Source organism: Polistes fuscatus, unplaced genomic scaffold (genome assembly GCF_010416935.1).
Source record: "Polistes fuscatus isolate 324 unplaced genomic scaffold, CU_Pfus_HIC Scaffold4, whole genome shotgun sequence".
Taxonomy (NCBI): domain Eukaryota; kingdom Metazoa; phylum Arthropoda; class Insecta; order Hymenoptera; family Vespidae; genus Polistes; species Polistes fuscatus.
In genome coordinates, this window is record NW_025113118.1 from 3,511,807 (window position 1) to 3,528,956 (window position 17,150).

The 17,150-nt window shown below is 30.2% G+C and overlaps 4 protein-coding genes across 6 annotated transcripts; 2 read left to right on the forward strand and 2 right to left on the reverse strand.

The window, feature by feature from the left end:
- Positions 1-2,616: 2,616 nt before the first annotated feature.
- Positions 2,617-5,694, reverse strand: LOC122520561 (receptor-interacting serine/threonine-protein kinase 4-like). Its single transcript, XM_043640653.1, has 3 exons — positions 4,135-5,694; positions 3,583-3,926; positions 2,617-3,491 (listed from the first exon to the last, which is right to left on the reverse strand). The coding sequence occupies exons 1-3, from the start codon at positions 5,088-5,090 to the stop codon at positions 2,929-2,931; spliced, it is 1,863 nt and encodes a 620-aa protein (XP_043496588.1). The 5' UTR covers positions 5,091-5,694; the 3' UTR covers positions 2,617-2,928.
- Positions 5,695-5,767: 73 nt separating this feature from the next.
- On the reverse strand, positions 5,768-10,806 carry LOC122520564 (serine/arginine-rich splicing factor 7-like). 3 transcript variants are annotated; one of them, XM_043640656.1, is made up of 4 exons: positions 10,652-10,806; positions 10,002-10,381; positions 7,932-8,177; positions 5,768-6,799 (listed from the first exon to the last, which is right to left on the reverse strand). In XM_043640656.1, exons 1-3 carry the CDS (start codon positions 10,658-10,660, stop codon positions 7,937-7,939), a joined length of 630 nt encoding a protein of 209 aa, XP_043496591.1. In that variant the 5' UTR covers positions 10,661-10,806; the 3' UTR covers positions 5,768-6,799; positions 7,932-7,936. The 3 variants fall into 3 exon arrangements, with proteins under 3 accessions (XP_043496591.1, XP_043496590.1, XP_043496593.1); XM_043640655.1 differs by lacking the exon at positions 5,768-6,799 and adding an exon at positions 6,895-7,640; XM_043640658.1 differs by lacking the exons at positions 5,768-6,799; positions 7,932-8,177 and adding an exon at positions 8,898-9,224.
- Positions 10,807-11,140: 334 nt separating this feature from the next.
- LOC122520563 (uncharacterized protein CG4449) lies at positions 11,141-13,116 on the forward strand. Its single transcript, XM_043640654.1, has 5 exons — positions 11,141-11,563; positions 11,661-11,821; positions 11,986-12,294; positions 12,364-12,508; positions 12,586-13,116. The coding sequence occupies exons 1-5, from the start codon at positions 11,488-11,490 to the stop codon at positions 12,885-12,887; spliced, it is 993 nt and encodes a 330-aa protein (XP_043496589.1). The 5' UTR covers positions 11,141-11,487; the 3' UTR covers positions 12,888-13,116.
- A 498-nt stretch (positions 13,117-13,614) lies between these two features.
- LOC122520565 (V-type proton ATPase subunit E) lies at positions 13,615-16,779 on the forward strand. The gene is made up of 5 exons (XM_043640659.1): positions 13,615-13,962; positions 14,380-14,555; positions 14,943-15,111; positions 15,232-15,415; positions 15,556-16,779. The coding sequence occupies exons 1-5, from the start codon at positions 13,930-13,932 to the stop codon at positions 15,672-15,674; spliced, it is 681 nt and encodes a 226-aa protein (XP_043496594.1). The 5' UTR covers positions 13,615-13,929; the 3' UTR covers positions 15,675-16,779.
- Positions 16,780-17,150: the final 371 nt, after the last annotated feature.

The following is a 17,150-nucleotide window of genomic DNA, read 5'->3' on the forward strand; positions in this document are numbered from 1 at the left end:
TATTTAAATTGTAGTTGAAGAATATACTTGAAATCAGTTAAAAATATTATTGAAATGAATGAAGAAGTAACAAGGCATAGTTGAGGATCGTTTAATATTTAGAGGTACAATCGATAATATATTAAACGATCATCAACCGCTACAGATTTTCTAACTTAAGTACTATGCATTCCTGCTGAACTTTAAGGCAGGCATGTTCGGGGAATTTTATATTTAAATGAAGAAACTAATATATAGCGAAAAGATCTTCGTTAAGTCTACATAAAATGTTAAACATTTTCATACAACAAATTGCCTTGTATAACGTGTATGTATTTATGCACAAAAGGGAGAAAGATAAAAAGAGGAAAAGAGACAGAGAGAGAGAGAGAGAGAGAAAGAAAAACGAAATACATCAAATTAGAGATTGAAATATTCATTAACTTTTCGTAAAATATTAAATAATCATCATAATTAATGATTCGTTTTAAACGCAAATATAAATATCTTTAAAGAAATTAGAAATATTGTAATACGTTGTAAAAATCTTGGCTGCTCTCAAGTATGGGTATAAACAAAAGTCTAGTTAAAAGTATCATTTGTACGATCGAAGTTATTTATACACGCACATATATGTTGCATATACGCATACGAACGAACATTGTGCTTTTTATTCTGTCCATTTAGAAATTACATGCATAATATTAATTGTGAATAATATAATTATTCATAATATTATAAACCAAAAAATTTAGATATTACTATAGTTGTTGTTTGTACTTTTATCTAATGACAAAAAACTTTATTATGTATTTTTATCATTAGATCAAATTACTTTAGTATGTTTAAATGTTGTTTAGTCATCAACGGCATATAAATTTGATTATTATAGCTCTGTAAAATTGTACAAAAGAGATGTAATATTAACGAGTTTAAAAATTCGTCTTTTACATTGAAAAAAAAAAAACAATTTTTCAATTGAAATATCATATATACGTTTTATTTTATATAAATAATTTTAACATTTATCGCGCGCGCGAGTATTTTTGATCAAAATATATGATTATAAGTAAATGATATAATTTGTTATTATTCAATAATAATATTTCGTATATTAACATATTAGTTTCATAAATAATAGTATAATGTAAGAATTATAATTGAAACAATTGATACATTTCATTGCACTAAAGGTTATGCTATTTACAACCAATATTATTCATCTCAATGATTTGTATTTTGATACATGTAGTATTTTCTTAACGAATGTAAAGAAGAAAAAAAAAGAAATATTATTAATCTACAAAACAATGAAAATGTGATTAAAGAATGAATTCTGTACGACGTTGTTATAACGATAATATTTATTATAAATGTACAAATAGTCATAAATACTTTAATTGTGCCAAAACAGATTTCATTACATTATGAACTTTAAATTAGTATAGATTTTCAAACGCCCCAAATATTAAATATGGAAGTTTTTAATTTTATTTTTTCTGAGTAAAATAAATTTAAAGAGAGATGATGGGGATGCTCGATTTATAGAAATGACAACCATGTATATACATATATAGCTGCATACACGATCATGCGTATATATTGAATTTACTTTATATACAAACCATCTATAAAGCAAGGCTTTTCAAACTTTTCCATTTAGCAACACGAACAAATATTTTCGCATTCCTGGGATGGATTCTATATTATCTTATCTTTCACCATCATAAACTCACAGACATACTATACGCGTAATATTGCTAAAATATTTTTTAATTAATTGTTGGTTGTTGTGCATCCAAGAATTTTGTAGTGTCGCTAAAATTTTGTCTACTTCCAAATTTAGTTATGCAACCCTAATGCAATCTTACTTTGAGAAGCCCTGCTATAGAGCACTCTAAACTATACATATAATTATAAATATGCAACAGTATTACATCAATTAAGCAGCTTTAATTTCTTCAATATTAGGAATTGCTACATTTTATTTTTGCAAAATTTGGTTATTTTAATATTTATGTATCATGTTTAACTTTATCGAATCTTTAAGGTAGTCATAAGATGAAATTTTATAATTTAAAGAAAATGAAAAATATGTTAGAAAAAAATGTATAAGCTATAATTAAACGACGGCCAATATTTTACCTAAAATATGTGTTTCTTTCAAATGCAAATCGAACCGCGATTTATTTTTAATAAATATCTATGTTTAACAAATATTACAACATTTTTTGTATAATTACTTAGCATGTTAACGTAATAGAATACGTGAATGAAAAAAAATTGAATATTCTTGACGATAAATCTTACGATTATCACGTTAGAATTCTTATATTATTGATTTGCAAAATATTCAACTGAAATATGCTCACAAAATGATAATTTAAGAGATTGTAAATAAGTATGATGCAAGAATACATTGAGCAAGAATGTAAAATATGCAGCGATCACGTTTAAAGGCTGTGAGACTTTTGACAGAGATACATTATACTTATTAACAGAAATTTACATTTTCCTTTGTTCTGTAATATTAAAAAAAAAAAATATAAAAAGAAAAGAATACAATGTAATCACATTGCCAAATATTAAAAAACTAGATTTATTTTATATATAATATATAATCTTTCTTGTATTCAATTGAATAATTAAATCTTTTTATTATTGAGTAATTCAATGTTATTACGAAATTCTTATGCATACAATTTAATGAAAAATGCATCATGTTGTTTTAATAAAATGCGTTATGCTATTGGTTTACATATCAGTTTAAAAATATCGAGATATTTTCAATAAGATTTGAAATAATATAATAGAATGCCAACAGTTGTTAATAAAATATTTAGAAGCAAATGATGGCACCAATTGTTAAACAACCAGACACATTCAGAGTGAATGTGAAAGCAAGTCTAATAAAAAACATTGAAGGTTTATCATCAATCGTATGGATAATCAAGCAGCAAGTTGACGACGTCTCGTTAATTCGTGATCTATTAAAATTGAAATATCTGGATGACGATGCAGAGTTGTTGAGCAATAGTGTATTGTTTGGGTTGGGTCAGCTCCAGCCTTAAGAAGAAGTTTGACAGCGTTGACGAAACCACTTTCGGCGGCAACTTGAAGTGCCGTTAGACCATCTAGATTTTTCTTTTCCAATTGTGCGAGAGGCGACGTAACTAAGAGAGAAACTGTCTGATGAAAGCCTCTAGCAGAAGCAAGATGTAAGGGTGTATTGCCGCCAGCGTCTTGCACGCTAGGATCCTCCTCGTGTTCTAACAGTTTAGCTACCATATCAACATAGTTCTTTCTCGAGGCGATATGCAACGGTGTTTCGCCGTAACGTGACATTATACCGGGTGGCGTGTGTGGTATCAATAAAAGTGCAGTGTTCAAGGCACCACACTCGAGGCACTCGTGCAACGGGCTTTCTCCACGATCATTTTTCAAAGCAGGATTCGCTCCTGCCGCCAATAAAGTTTCTATCAACGCTTCTATCTCTGTTCTGTGATTATTATCTATAAAAAACGAGAGCTTTATTTAAATGAAAAGTATGAATGTTATAAGCTGAAATATTAAATTCAAACATTAAAAATAATTTTTCCCTACCGAATACTGTAGAGGACGCCAAAATATGTAACGCACTCCGACCTTGATGATCTTTAGCATTAACTGGTCCCGCTTTTGCCAGTAAATCGAGCGTCTTAAGCGCCGCTTCATAATCATGATGGAGGCTCTTGGAACTTTGGGCATGGGCCAGTTGTCTCGTTAAAACATGCAATGCCGTTAGTCCACCCCCGGCTTCTTTAACTCCCGCAGGGCAACCATATTTTAAAAGCTCTCCCACGAAATTTAATACGTTCCCTGGTCCTCCGTTGAGTATGACTCTGTGTAATGCAGTTTCTCCGCGAGGAGAACGAACGCCTGGATCGCATCCGTTGGCTAATAATACGCTGGTCAAAAGAAAAATTAAGAAATTAAAAAAAATATCGTAATAATTTAAACTTTTGTCATTCAAATATGCTGGCGGCAAAGATGTAAACGTCAGAAGATCTTTTCCATGAATCTTACGTAATAGCCAAGAATTAAGATTGACCTTTGGCTTCCATGGAATGCATACAGTTAATATAAACAGTACAACAGCAAAAAAAAAAGACTTACTTAAGTACAGATAGACAATGATTTGTTGCAGCAACCAGCAAGGGAGGATCACCGGAGACGTTCCAATCCGGTTCGTCAAGATTCTGGACTCGACCAGTTGCAAGAAGTGTCGCGACACACTTCGCATCTCCTGCTCGTACGGCCTCGTAAAAATCTAGTTCAGTTTCTGGATCATACGATTGATCATTAATATGAAGTATTTCTTCTTCTTCTTCTTCTTCATCATGTTTTTTCTTTTCCTCTACGATAGTAATATTATCGGTAATTTCCAAGGTACCATAGGTACGTACGATCCCTTTGGATTTGAAACTTTCGATATCTTCGACGATCGTCAAATCCTTCTCGATGGATCTTCGTAAATTTTCTAGGGATGATGACGATGACGAAGACGATGACGACGATGATGATCCACCATCGATTCCAATCAATTTATCTTGCAAATTAATCCGATTAGAAGAAGAAGGATCTTTGCTTTGCGAAGATAGATCCCTTTCGTTAAAACATTTTCTTTCGGCTAGATGATCCGCGGCCGAAATAGAAATAATCTGTTCTACGTTCTCCAAACAATTAAACGAAGATTCTTCGTTATCTTTAATATCCTCATCTTTATCTTTCCCCTCGGTCTCGACAATTAATTCGGACGATACATCGGATTGTATCCGATTATTACAAGAAGGATAATGAGAATCGATCGTTGTTATCGAGTTATTATCTCGTTCGATCTCGTTCTTCATTGTCCTCAAGAATTTCTCCAGCTGTGCAGCAGCAGCACCCTTCTCCTCTACCTCCTCTTCGGCACCAACTACCCCTTCTTCGTGGCTCACCCTCGCGGCAGTTACCGAACTTTTATCTCCGCGCGTTTCTTCGAACATCCACGTAGTAGTTTTGCGTTCCTCGGAACCGTTCACACTCGGTGCCGCCGACGATGCCGTTCCGTTCGCATAAGTCGCGGTCATCGTTGCGCACACGCGCAACTCCCTCACCGAAATGCGCGCACGCGCGCATGCAATATATACGCGCACCGATACTATTTAATTACCGCCACCGATGAGAATTCTTACCAATTGTGGCGCTAACACCTTTTAATGTGTATCACGCGCTCAATTTCTATTCTTTCTTTTTTTTTGTTTTCTTTTCTTTCTTCCTTCCTCCTTTTCCTCCTCCTCTTCCCTTCTCCACCCCTCCTTTTAGATTTCTTTTTCCCCCCTTCTTAAACTCTCGGTAAAATAAGTAAGGCAGCACGATTTTATTTCTCGCTCCTTTCTTTAACGTCCGTCGAAAAAGGACACTCTTAGCGATTAGTATAGTTGCGATATATTCGATTTGCTAATATAAATATAATACAACGAGAGGTTCAACACGCATGCAAAAAAAAAAACAAATAATAAATGAGAGGAAATGCGAGAAGAGAGTAGCATAGCGTGAACGTGACTGAAAACCGAATGAGGATCTTTCTCCTTCAGCAGCGACGCTACAAACGTAGATATTCCTTCTTCTTCTTCTTCTCTCCCACCCCCTTCTTTCTCCTCTCCTTTTTTCCCTTTCTCCCTTATCTATCTGTCTCTCTCTCTCTCTCTCTTAGATCGCCCTCGAGCATCATTCTTTCTTTTCTTTCTTTCTTTTCCTCCACTTCTTTACTTCTCCTACCACCATAGCAATTTCTTCATTCCGCTTAGAGTGACGGATGATAATAATCTATGCTAGACGTAGTTTTCTCATATTCGAACCATTATATTATTATTATACTATGAGATTATAAAATTTTATAGAAAAATTTATTTGTATATATATACGTTCACGGTTTCACGGTTAAATAGTTTTTGAGTTTAACATAGAAACCATTTTGTTTTCTTTTTCGGTCCAACTAACTTTCATTTTTTAAAAAGCTTTTGTTTTTTTTTCTTTGACTGTAAAAGCTCATAACATTTTAACCCGCCCTATTATTAATAAAAACTTCAGACCTATATATATATATATATATATAAATAATCTATATATATATCTCGTATATATATCTCCTAAATATATCTCCTAAATATATCTCGTGTAAACGCAAATTATACACAAAGAAGTAGAAATGATTATTCCCAATTGCAAGTCTTCGTTGTTCTCCTTAGCTGTTATTATTTCCCGAAGAAATCTTATGGGAGATATTAGGCGCCAGATTCGAGGAACGTAAGAAACGTTCTCGTCGTGCACGCATGCGTACCACCTTAGGAAAACGCTCATGCACAGAAAAGAGCAAGGAGAAAGATAGTAAATGAACCGCCGGTTATTTCTTTTTTTTCATTTTGAGGGAAGTTCGTCCTGCACAGACATGAAATAAAACCGGTTTCTTCGTAGGAACATAAACATAAGAAAGACTTAAAGGGATACTTCGTTGTGTCGTTATTTTCCTTTTCTATTTTTCATGTTCGACTCTTATATGTATGTATATCGTCGGCAATGAACGAAGAAGAAGCCCATGAAAGAAACTCCGGAACGTATCGGAACCATATGTTCGCCTATCTTCTCTTTCTTTCTTTTTTTTTTTTTTTTGTAACTGGTTTCTCTTTTCTTGTTTCTTTCGACTTCTTTTTTCTCCTGACAATGCAAGTTGTATCAAGGGCATACTGTAGAAGTCAAGTGCAAGAACAGAATGCACGCTATCTTGTTGATCATTTATCTTTAACAAAAATATAATTATTCTTTTTCTAATATAAATAATATTTATTATAAATATAAAGAAAAAAAAAGGAAGAAGTAAATATATAATTTGTATTCATGAAATTGAAACTATTTATTAGACTAACTTTCACTTTTGTTCTTATTTTACAAATAATTCCAACGTAAAATCTAAGTTTTGGTCCGGATAAATTTTTATTATAGCATGCAAGCAACTAATGTTACTGCACAACATGCATGAAATTAATCCAACTGCTTAGGAAAAAAAAAGAGTTTTAAGTGAACCCTTGCAAGATGACACGCATGTGTAATTTTTTTTCGAGCTATATATTTTGTTTGTTCGTTCGTTTTATTTTTCTCTCGTAAAATATTCGCCATAACGTGCACGATATTTAAAAGAAAACGAACGCGAAATAAATTTACAATTATTATTAAAAATCTGTGTAAATATGTAATTTATTTCCATGAGATTAAAGCGTTTCATTGAATATTAGAAATAATAACTTTCTTTTAATATCGCCAGATAATATTAAGAATAATAATTTTCTTTTATTCTTTGTGTGTGTAGGAAAATTTATTCTTTTTTCCTGACCGTTACCGATAAGTATGCAATAATTAATAGTACACATGCCTTGAAAGTAACTTTATATTTCATTTTGGTTTAGTAAAAAATTACGTTTCCTATACGATCTTATAATTATTTAAAGAACAAGAAAGTACATACTTAATATATAGTAAAAGAGTAAAGTATATGTATCAATTATTTTTTACATAATCTAAGTGTAACTTAGATCGCGGTTATTTCAAGGAAGTAGGTCTTCAACTTCTTTAACCCGCGTCCACTGTAAGATAACATGTAACAATGAATAAATAAATAGTACAACATTATATTCTCACGTAATAGAAATTCTAAAATATTTATCTGGTTATTGAACTACATACTAAAATTTGTAGATAATGAAATTATTAAGGAAAACGAGAAATGCTAGAAAATTTATTGTATTATACAATACATTCGGATCCATCCGCTCTTTCCATTAATATTATATTATCAGAGATGGGATAGATGGAAGAATGATAAATTTGAATGCATTTAGAAAAATGATTAAAGGTATAAAATTAAATGTACTTACCATATCTATCTACTCCGTGATCTAGATGCTGTTCTAGACTTAGTTCGTCGTGGACTACGATCCTTAGAATTCGACTTCCTCTTATTGCGAAATTTGTCTTTGGCGTGGCCACTCTTGCTCCGGGATCGACGACTGCGGGAAGACGAACGCGTCCTTGAACGTTTGCTTCGAGATCTTGAACGTGAGCGCGAACGTGAGCGTGATCGAGATTGGGAACGTGACCGTGATCGAGACCTTGAGTAAGACCTATAAATAATATCGAATTAAAATAATGATAATATTAGTCTTTTTGCCTGGACTTTAAAGATATCCTTCTTTATTTCGTAGTTATACTTTATAAATATCTCCTGAAACAAAGTTGTACCTAAATATTAATATCAACCCAAAAATTTATCTCGTCTATTGAAGATACGAGATCACGTTTATCCACGTGTAAACAATCTTTAATATATCAGTCAATAATTTATAATAGCGTAGCCTTAGCTGACCACCTTGTAACTGTTCATTAATTTCGTTATTACCAACACCTGTGATTACCTCCTTTCATATGGTTTATGTACAACTATATACAAGTATAAGTATAAAACAATGTCGAGAAAATTGTAATTTTACTACTGCTGGATTAAAACAAATCCTACCCGCACCATAGTAGAGATGCCACGTTTTTTATAATGTTATTTATTCAAATCGAGCTAATATGTTATTAATACCATAAAATTGAGCTAACAATTGTTATCGATGTCCTTTTATTAAATTGGCGAAATGAATTGTATTAACGATCGATCAAAATATGTTTACTATTCTATTATGTACCATCTTTCCTGTGTGCATATAGCAGACACAGTCGTAGAGCACGCGATGGCAATGCCAGGAAGGGAGAGCGGATGAGCACGTATGCAGATGAAATCACGCGAGGGTCGGATGAACGGACGAAGAGTGGCTAGACGAGACGGCTAAAACGTTGTCTCTCAGTGACCACTAGGTACTATGACGACGACTAGGCACAAACAGTAAGTCGAACGAAGAAGGCCGGGCTACCAGAAGTGCCGATGTGCATTAACTCTCTGTCTAGGGTGATGTCAGTGGTCAGTGGAAGTATCGTAGTGCGCAGAACTAGCCACTCCGTCGGCCGTGTTTGCCTCTCTCGCTCGTAGAGTGCAGAAGGAAACCCAAAGTAGGTGAGTGCTCTACGCTGTAACTATGCAGTGTGTCACAAAGTGAACCCAAGGCGAATCTCGCGAGAATCACAGTAGCAACACATTTCTCATGTGTATGCCTGTTCAGCCGCATCTCCTATAAATAATTGGGCATTGTTACATCGACAAAGTTCTTCGCTATCTCAACCATTGTTTTTAAGTAGTGTTCATCATTTTGATATGAAGTAATGGTTTTATCTTTGTCGATTTCTTACTACTTATTAATTCCATAATGTAACTGTATTAGAAATGTAGCATGAGAGAGAGAGAGAGAGAGAGAGTATTTATGATTTTCTTCTTCTGATCCATAATTTCTTTTTTTTAGCAAATCTACGAGACATTCTTATTGAGATAGACGTTTACTAGGTTCAATTACTAAATGTCTTTCCCTGAGATTAAATTTCGTGAATTTAGAAAATAATTATATATTTAAAAAAAAAAATATGTATTTCTATTAACTTTATAGATATAATATGAATAATGAATATATTATGCATCTTATAAATATATTACAATTAAATTAATATATTTTATATGATTTCAATGATAATATATAGGTATGCAGAGAAATATATAATTCAATGTTACGATATGTTTGCAAAATAAAAATACTTTAAATAAAATAAATGTTTACAGTATGTAAAGAATAAGTTTTCTAAGCATCAATAAGTGTTTATAACGCAAAACAAATTACAAGAAACTGTTAATATTGAAAGATTTTAAAGACCTATTCATAATTTTTAATATAATATCTAGTAGAGTTAAAGTATATCATTTTATTTTTAAATAAAATAAATGCAATCTGTATACCTACATATATCAATATCCATGATATAGAGCTGTAATTGTAATTGCATTAAATTAGTAATATTACCGTTTTCTACGAGAACTTCTGTGTTGAGGACAATCTCTTGCGTAATGACCCCTTTCACCACATTCATAACATTTGTCTTCGGGATGGAATGGTCTTGCTACACCTCGTCGTGATGAACCTCTATCTCTCAACCTTTTGCCATTCGATAGCTCCACTCGAATACGTCTTCCGCATATGGTACGACCATCCAGGCCTCTAATAGCATCTTCTGCGTCTCTAGCATCATCAAACTCAACAAAAGCAAATCCTGGAGGATTTCTGGCAACCCAGACACTTCTCAATGGTCCATAAAATGAGAAAGCATCCTGTAATTCTTGTTTAGTTACTCTGCTTCCTAAATCTCCAACATAGACTTTACAGTCCGAAGGATATCTTGACATCTAAATAAATTAATCATAGTCTTAATTATAAGTGAGATATACGTAAAATTAAAAGTAAATTAAAAAAATTATTTAATTAAAGCTAAATTTTTCATATATCGTGTGATGCGGATCAATAATTGAAGTATCTCAATTTCATCCTAAATTACATAAAACTTCTATAACGGTAAATTATCAAATTTTAATGTAATCGTAAAGGCGTTATTAAGTTTTTCCTTTTTTGTAGTCTAATTATGATATATGTTATCGTGATAATAGCAAAACCCATACCTTCATCATATTGAATTATTTCTTCAAATACGTTTCTTTTAATCTTTTAGAAAAGTAATTAGTTTTCTGTTTTGCAGAAGAAAATCGAACATTTATCGGTTAGAACATTGATTCTAAGAGGATTGAAAAAAAAGCTTACTCCATAAAGTTACGTTTCTAACGAAGAAAGAGAAGCTAGGAAATTGAATCAATGAAAATCACTATTACACTATCATCAAATATTATTGGTCAATGTATTTTTAATTATTTCATTGACGTTTTAATGATTTTATTTAACAATTAAAAAAAAGTTTGTAATATTATAGAAAAATTATCATAATTTTTAAATATTAAAATGTCTAAAATATCAAATAAGTTAAATAAAAATAATGAAAACTTGTAGTTTAAATCAAAACTAGTGTCAACTTCTAGGGAATAATCGCAAATCGCCATTCGTCAGTTTCAAAAAATGTTTCTTACAATTGGTCAATTCACAATGAAAATGAGGTTAAAGATTTGAAAGATGTAAAAACGGTTACCATAAACGTGTAAGCAAACTTATTGCTGCAGTAGTCAGTCATTGTGCGTCAAAAGTACATTTTTTTTAAATTTTTGAAGGATAGATCTATTATTGTGGTGTAATTGTATATTGTAGTTTTATTTATTTGGATACTGAGCATTAATCATTTAATAAGAAAGGAAAAAGAAGAAAATAAAACATATGTTATAAATATAAAAAAAATAAAGATTAATGCGAAAAACACGAATCAAACACAATATTAGATACTCACATTTTATGTTCCGTTTACAATAATTAAATTTATATAATGTTAGTGTAAATATTAAAACAAATCAAAATGATGAACAGCATAGAATTTGAGAGTTCTTCTGAGGACGATGATGATTACATTAATTCTGTAGCACGTTTAAAAGGTATGTTTGAGTATATGTCATTAATTATTTCTAAATTTCTAATGTTTGTACAATTTACAAAATTCTTAGTAATGTAAAAAATGTTAAATAATTGTAGCATTACAAAACAAAGTCGTGACAAATCATAAGGAATTACAAACAAATAAAAATCAAAGTAATGGAAGAGGAAGGGGAAGAGGAAGAGGTAGTGGTAGAGGTAGAGGAAGAGGGCGAGAAAGAGGAAGAGGGCGAAGGAGATCACAAAAGACAGAAGATTCTGTAATATATCTTACATTTTTTGTCTTTATTATCATAGACATAAATATTTTTGGATTTTATTCGTATTGTTTGTATTATTTATTATTTTTTTTATTATTATAATCGTTGTTGTTATCTTCATTATAGAAAATTTATTAAACATTACTTACATTTATTATTTACAGATTATTACTTACGATTTAACTGAAGATTTAGGATTTGTAGAAAACAATTTAGAAATTATATCTGTGCCAGATGAAAATGTTATTCACACAAGATCTTATACAAGGAACCGAAAAAAGGTGGATAATGCAATAATTTTAAATTGTAGTAGCGAAGAGGACGAAAATTTAAAAAAAGATGTAGAAAACTTAGAAAAAAATGTAATAGACTTAAAAGAAGATGTAGAAGACTTAGAAAAACGTGAAGATTTTGATATAAATGTTAAGATCTTATGGAGATCCAAAGCCATTCACCGTTTAAATATAAACAACGTAAGATTGGTTTTATGCGTTACAGGGCAAATAAAAATCTATTTACTAATTATATAATCTTTTTTATAGCACGAGAATTTCAGGAAAGTTTTTCAGTACTTTGCAGATATGGAGAATGTTTCCATAGAGCAAATCTTAATCATGAAGAAGGACAAACGTATAAACCTAGCAGATACTCCTTCATCTTTGGGTCTTTCGATCATAGATATTCTTGGTACGTATAAATAAAATTGATTAAATAAAATTATATTATTATCTCTTCTTTATTATTTTAATTATTGTTTTTTCTAGAAGGAGGAATTGTAGATGCAAGTATAATCTCTCAAAATGATCATCAAAATCAACAAAAAATCATAGAAGAAGATATATGTCAAATCAAAGTACAAACTGCAAGTAAGGAATCTATGGTGATTCCGCTTAAGAAAAATCAACAATTTCAAATATTAATTGCCACTTGCGCTCGTGAATGGGGCGTTGAAAAATCTAATATTAAATTATATTTCGATGGGGATCCCATTAATAACAGCGACACGCCAGAAAGTTTAGATCTTGAACAAGAAGCATGTATCGATCTTCGCATCACCAAAAATTAATATAATTGTTATGTCATTATCAACTCTTTCAATACTACTAATGATCGAACTGATAGAAGACTAGAAATTTAAAAAGTTTTGTTAAGTACTGTTAAGTAGTATTGAAAATTCAGTGAACTATAGACAACAGACATCTGATGCTCATTGTGTACTACCGATAACTATAGTTATCCACCATTGTAAAAATTAAGATGTATTTTAGCTGATTATATTGCATTGTAATATCTTATTCTTTATCTGCTTCATGATAAAATGTACATTCGCTTTGTAATTAGCTCATACAGTATAACTTCGTTTGTGATGCATGAATGGAAGGCAGGAACTTTTATTTATATGAATGTTTAATCTCGTTTTCATTTATTGTTAATTATAATAGCAGCAATTTTTAGAATCATTTTTAAAAATTAATTTCAATTGATAAAATTTAATAAAAATGACTATTTTTATTCCTACAAACAAATGTTCCTATAAAAAAAAAGATATACATAATGATCAAATATAGAAAATCATAAATACGATAAATTAAGAATAATAAAAGATTTTAATTTTATTTTGCAGACGAAATAGCAAAGCTTCTATATGTAATAAAATATGCAATGTACCAATTAAAATCTTTAATTGGTGAATAGTGTATTTTTTACTTCAAAGTATTTTCTAATTATATATGACGTTCATTCAAATTTACAATTATAAACATTCAATAATGTCGGTCAAGGTGTTAAACAATCTGGCAATAGTAAACCCTTTATTTGAATCATATTACATACACACACACACATTAATTTTGATCGGTAAAAGGGTTACTGTCTATTCTCACGTTTTGCCTGATGCCACTGTCAGTTTCCCTTATTGCGGCGCTGCTGTGGTAAATTTCAGAACAAATTACAGTCATATGACCGTCGTTACGCGAGAACGGCATCACGATTTTGTGAATAGGCGTTGACTCTTTCATCGAGCTCCTGAATTAAATTCGTCTCTTAAATAAGAACTGTTCCTGTCAATTGTAATTTATAGTTAAATAAATTAATAAAAAAGTCTGATCATGGCGCTAAGCGATGCTGACGTACAAAAACAGGTTCGTAGAATTAAACGAATTCTTTCGATAAAATGATATTATTTTAAAACATATATGCAAAGAATATTGAAAGACAGACTACGTCTGTCTCGTATAAAGTTATTTTTGAATTTTCACGTACCTAAATATATGTTACGATCTTTTTTAAATTTGAAACTACCTTACGCGTTTATATGTATATTAATGTAATTTAAAATTAGGAGGATGCATTGATAATATATTTAAGAGGACAATGAAAAAGAAAATCGAATATTTAACACACTATTCACAGTATTTTTAAATTTAATTTTTATCTAATTTTGTATGCAACTTAATACATATGAAATGTCACATGATTTCAGTAATTTAATTCTTGCAGAATATTTGAGTGTTTTTAAATCGAATATAAAAAATATTAATTTATTATTCGCATTGCAGATCAACCATATGATGGCTTTCATAGAACAGGAAGCCAATGAAAAGGCTGAAGAAATAGATGCCAAAGCCGAAGAAGAATTTAATATCGAAAAAGGACGTCTTGTCCAACAACAACGGCTTAAAATTATGGAATATTTTGAAAAGAAAGAGAAACAAGTCGAATTACAGAAAAAAATGTGTGTACAAATTTGTTTTTATCATCTTCCATATAATTACTTTGTAAATGCTTGTTCCGCTTAATGTTAGGAATATTAGAACATGCGATAGAAGTATTTAATCTATTTGAATCAAGGCTTCTCAAACTTTTCCACTTGGTGATCCCAGCAAATATTTATTATCCAAGCAAATATTTTCCCAACTCTGAGTATAGAGAAATATAAATTTGATCATATATCAACGATAAAGCCAAGTGTCCATGCTAAATTTTTAATTTTCCTAAAATTTAATTATATGACCCAATATACAATCCCGATTCATACTTTGAGAAGCCCAGATCTAAATGATAATATTCTTAACGTATTATAATATATTCTCTAGTAGTAAAATTAAACATATTCTTACAGTCAGTCTTCAAATATGCTTAACCAAGCTCGATTAAGAGTTTTAAAAGTTCGCGATGATCATGTACGTAATGTTCTCGATGAAGCTAGAAAAAGATTAGGTGAAGTAACTCAAAATCCAAGCAAATATGGTCAAATTTTGAGATTATTAATCACTCAAGGTCTTTATCAGGTATTATCAATAGGCTATCTTTTTCTACAATTAAAAATGTATATATTATTTGACTTGAATCATTTCACTATGTGATATAAATATTAGAAATATTAATATATTATTTATTATTTTTTACAGCTTATGGAAACTAATGTTTTTATCCGTGTTCGTCAAGTTGATCTTCCTATTGTAGATTCTCTTATAGATTCTATACAGCAAGAATATAAAGTAAATACAAAGAAAGATGCTTCTCTTAAAATAGATCAAGAAACTTTCTTACCTGCTGAAAGTTGTGGCGGCGTTGAATTATTAACGGCTAAAGGTAACAATATTAATCATTAATTCTGTTTATTCACAGGTTATTACTTTTATTTCAAATAATATTGAATATATACTTCTTATCAATATTATTTGTAGAAAGTATCAGTAATATTATATTAAATAACTCATTTTAAAATTTAGGTCGCATTAAGATCAACAACACTTTGGAGTCACGGTTAGAGCTAATTGCTCAACAACTGATACCTGAAATTCGGTCTGCTTTGTTCGGTAGTAATCCTAACCGCAAATTTACCGATTAAGGAAATTAATTGCATCAGAAATTCACTGATACATTCCCTTTTAAGCAGCAACCAGTAAACACTTGAAATGTATTGTGTAGGTTAGAAAATAGTATATGACAATATCTTTCTTTTTTTTGCATAAAACTGCATGTATGATACGTTTGGTCATATAAATCGTGACTTCCTCTATCTTTAATTGGCTCTATGAAAACATGTTTTTCTGTACAAAAGAAAGAAGAAAAAAAATATAAAATTGAAAACTACTATCGTTTCAACAAAGACTTGTGTATTGTTAATAGAAAGAAATAATATAAAATATATTATACACGAGTCTAATACAATTCCATTTTAATATAGCTAAATTTTTCCAACGGGTAACAACGTCATATTGTTAAATACTACAATCTAGTAAATATTAGCTATATACATATACATATACATAAAAGATATATAACATCTTGTTACAAAATTCTATTGTACATGCACAGTGTTATGTGGACAATGAAGTCAATGGATGATCTAGTTTAATACTAAACAGAACATTCTGCTTTTCAATAAGTGCAATATTACCGTGCCAGTTAATGGTATTGAATGTTAACAACATTGGTATTTGTTAAAGTAAAAAAAAAAGAAAAAGAATGAACAAACATTAAACGTGGATGTGTTCTATTCATATTTTAAGATAACATTATAAAAGAATTATAGTTCGATTAATTAAAGAATGCTTTACTTATGCTTCTTCTCTATAGATAACAATTCTATATTCATTTAAAACAGTAATAATTTATTATATTGAATTTTCTGATGTTAATAACAGAGAAATTGGTAAAACGGATAATAATTAATCGGTGCTTATTTTAGTTTAATATATCGGTATCTTACTCTTTGTTGTATTTGATGTGGTGTGCAACAGTATATAACTTTGCTATCATTTTATTAAAGTATTTGATCTATTATTATGTATACAAATATAAAGATTATATTATTTAAAATAATAGATTGTATATATATATATATATATATATATAAAGATTATTGCACTAATGACATTGTATTCCATTTGTAACTATGTAATATAAACTGTGTTCTAATCATTCAAAATATATCTAGAAAGCAGTTGTTATTGTGTCTTATCTGTTGTCATTTGGCATTAAATGACCAATAAATAAATTATAATAATAATAATAATAATTTTGTATTATCATTCAATAATTGTAATAGGATGCATCTATAAAAATTTCATTTTTAATAGAACAGTATAAAAACATTTTAAAAGACAAATAAGATTGTTATTTAAAAATAGATAAAATAAAAATCCTGTCAATGCCATCTGGTGTATTCTACATCGAATTGTTTTTTAATAAAAGTATTTAATGATAAATATGATAGCACAAAAAGGTTAGCATAGAACCTCCAGAATTAAGAAAAATGAAGATATACATTTAATTGCTAGCTATTTGCTAATTCGAAATCCATAATTGCTATATATTTTAA

Bases quoted from the DNA above. Each gene is read 5' to 3' on its own strand.
- LOC122520565 (XM_043640659.1), top strand. From the start codon at position 13,930: ATGGCGCTAAGCGATGCTGACGTACAAAAACAG. The intron at 14,556-14,942 runs GTGTGTACAAAT...ATATTCTTACAG, and splicing joins GTCGAATTACAGAAAAAAAT to TCAGTCTTCAAATATGCTTA. The intron at 15,112-15,231 runs GTATTATCAATA...TATTTTTTACAG, and splicing joins TCACTCAAGGTCTTTATCAG to CTTATGGAAACTAATGTTTT.
- LOC122520564 (XM_043640656.1), bottom strand. The intron at 8,178-10,001 runs GTAATATTACTA...TATTATTTATAG, and splicing joins AGAAGTTCTCGTAGAAAACG to GTCTTACTCAAGGTCTCGAT.
- LOC122520563 (XM_043640654.1), top strand. From the start codon at position 11,488: ATGATGAACAGCATAGAATTTGAGAGTTCTTCTGAGGACGATGATGAT. The intron at 11,564-11,660 runs GTATGTTTGAGT...AAATAATTGTAG, and splicing joins TTCTGTAGCACGTTTAAAAG to CATTACAAAACAAAGTCGTG. The intron at 12,295-12,363 runs GTAAGATTGGTT...TCTTTTTTATAG, and splicing joins ACCGTTTAAATATAAACAAC to CACGAGAATTTCAGGAAAGT.
- LOC122520561 (XM_043640653.1), bottom strand. From the start codon at position 5,090: ATGACCGCGACTTATGCGAACGGAACGGCATCGTCGGCGGCACCGAGT. The intron at 3,927-4,134 runs GTAAGTCTTTTT...TCTTTTGACCAG, and splicing joins CATTGTCTATCTGTACTTAA to CGTATTATTAGCCAACGGAT. The intron at 3,492-3,582 runs GTAGGGAAAAAT...CGTTTTTTATAG, and splicing joins GGCGTCCTCTACAGTATTCG to ATAATAATCACAGAACAGAG.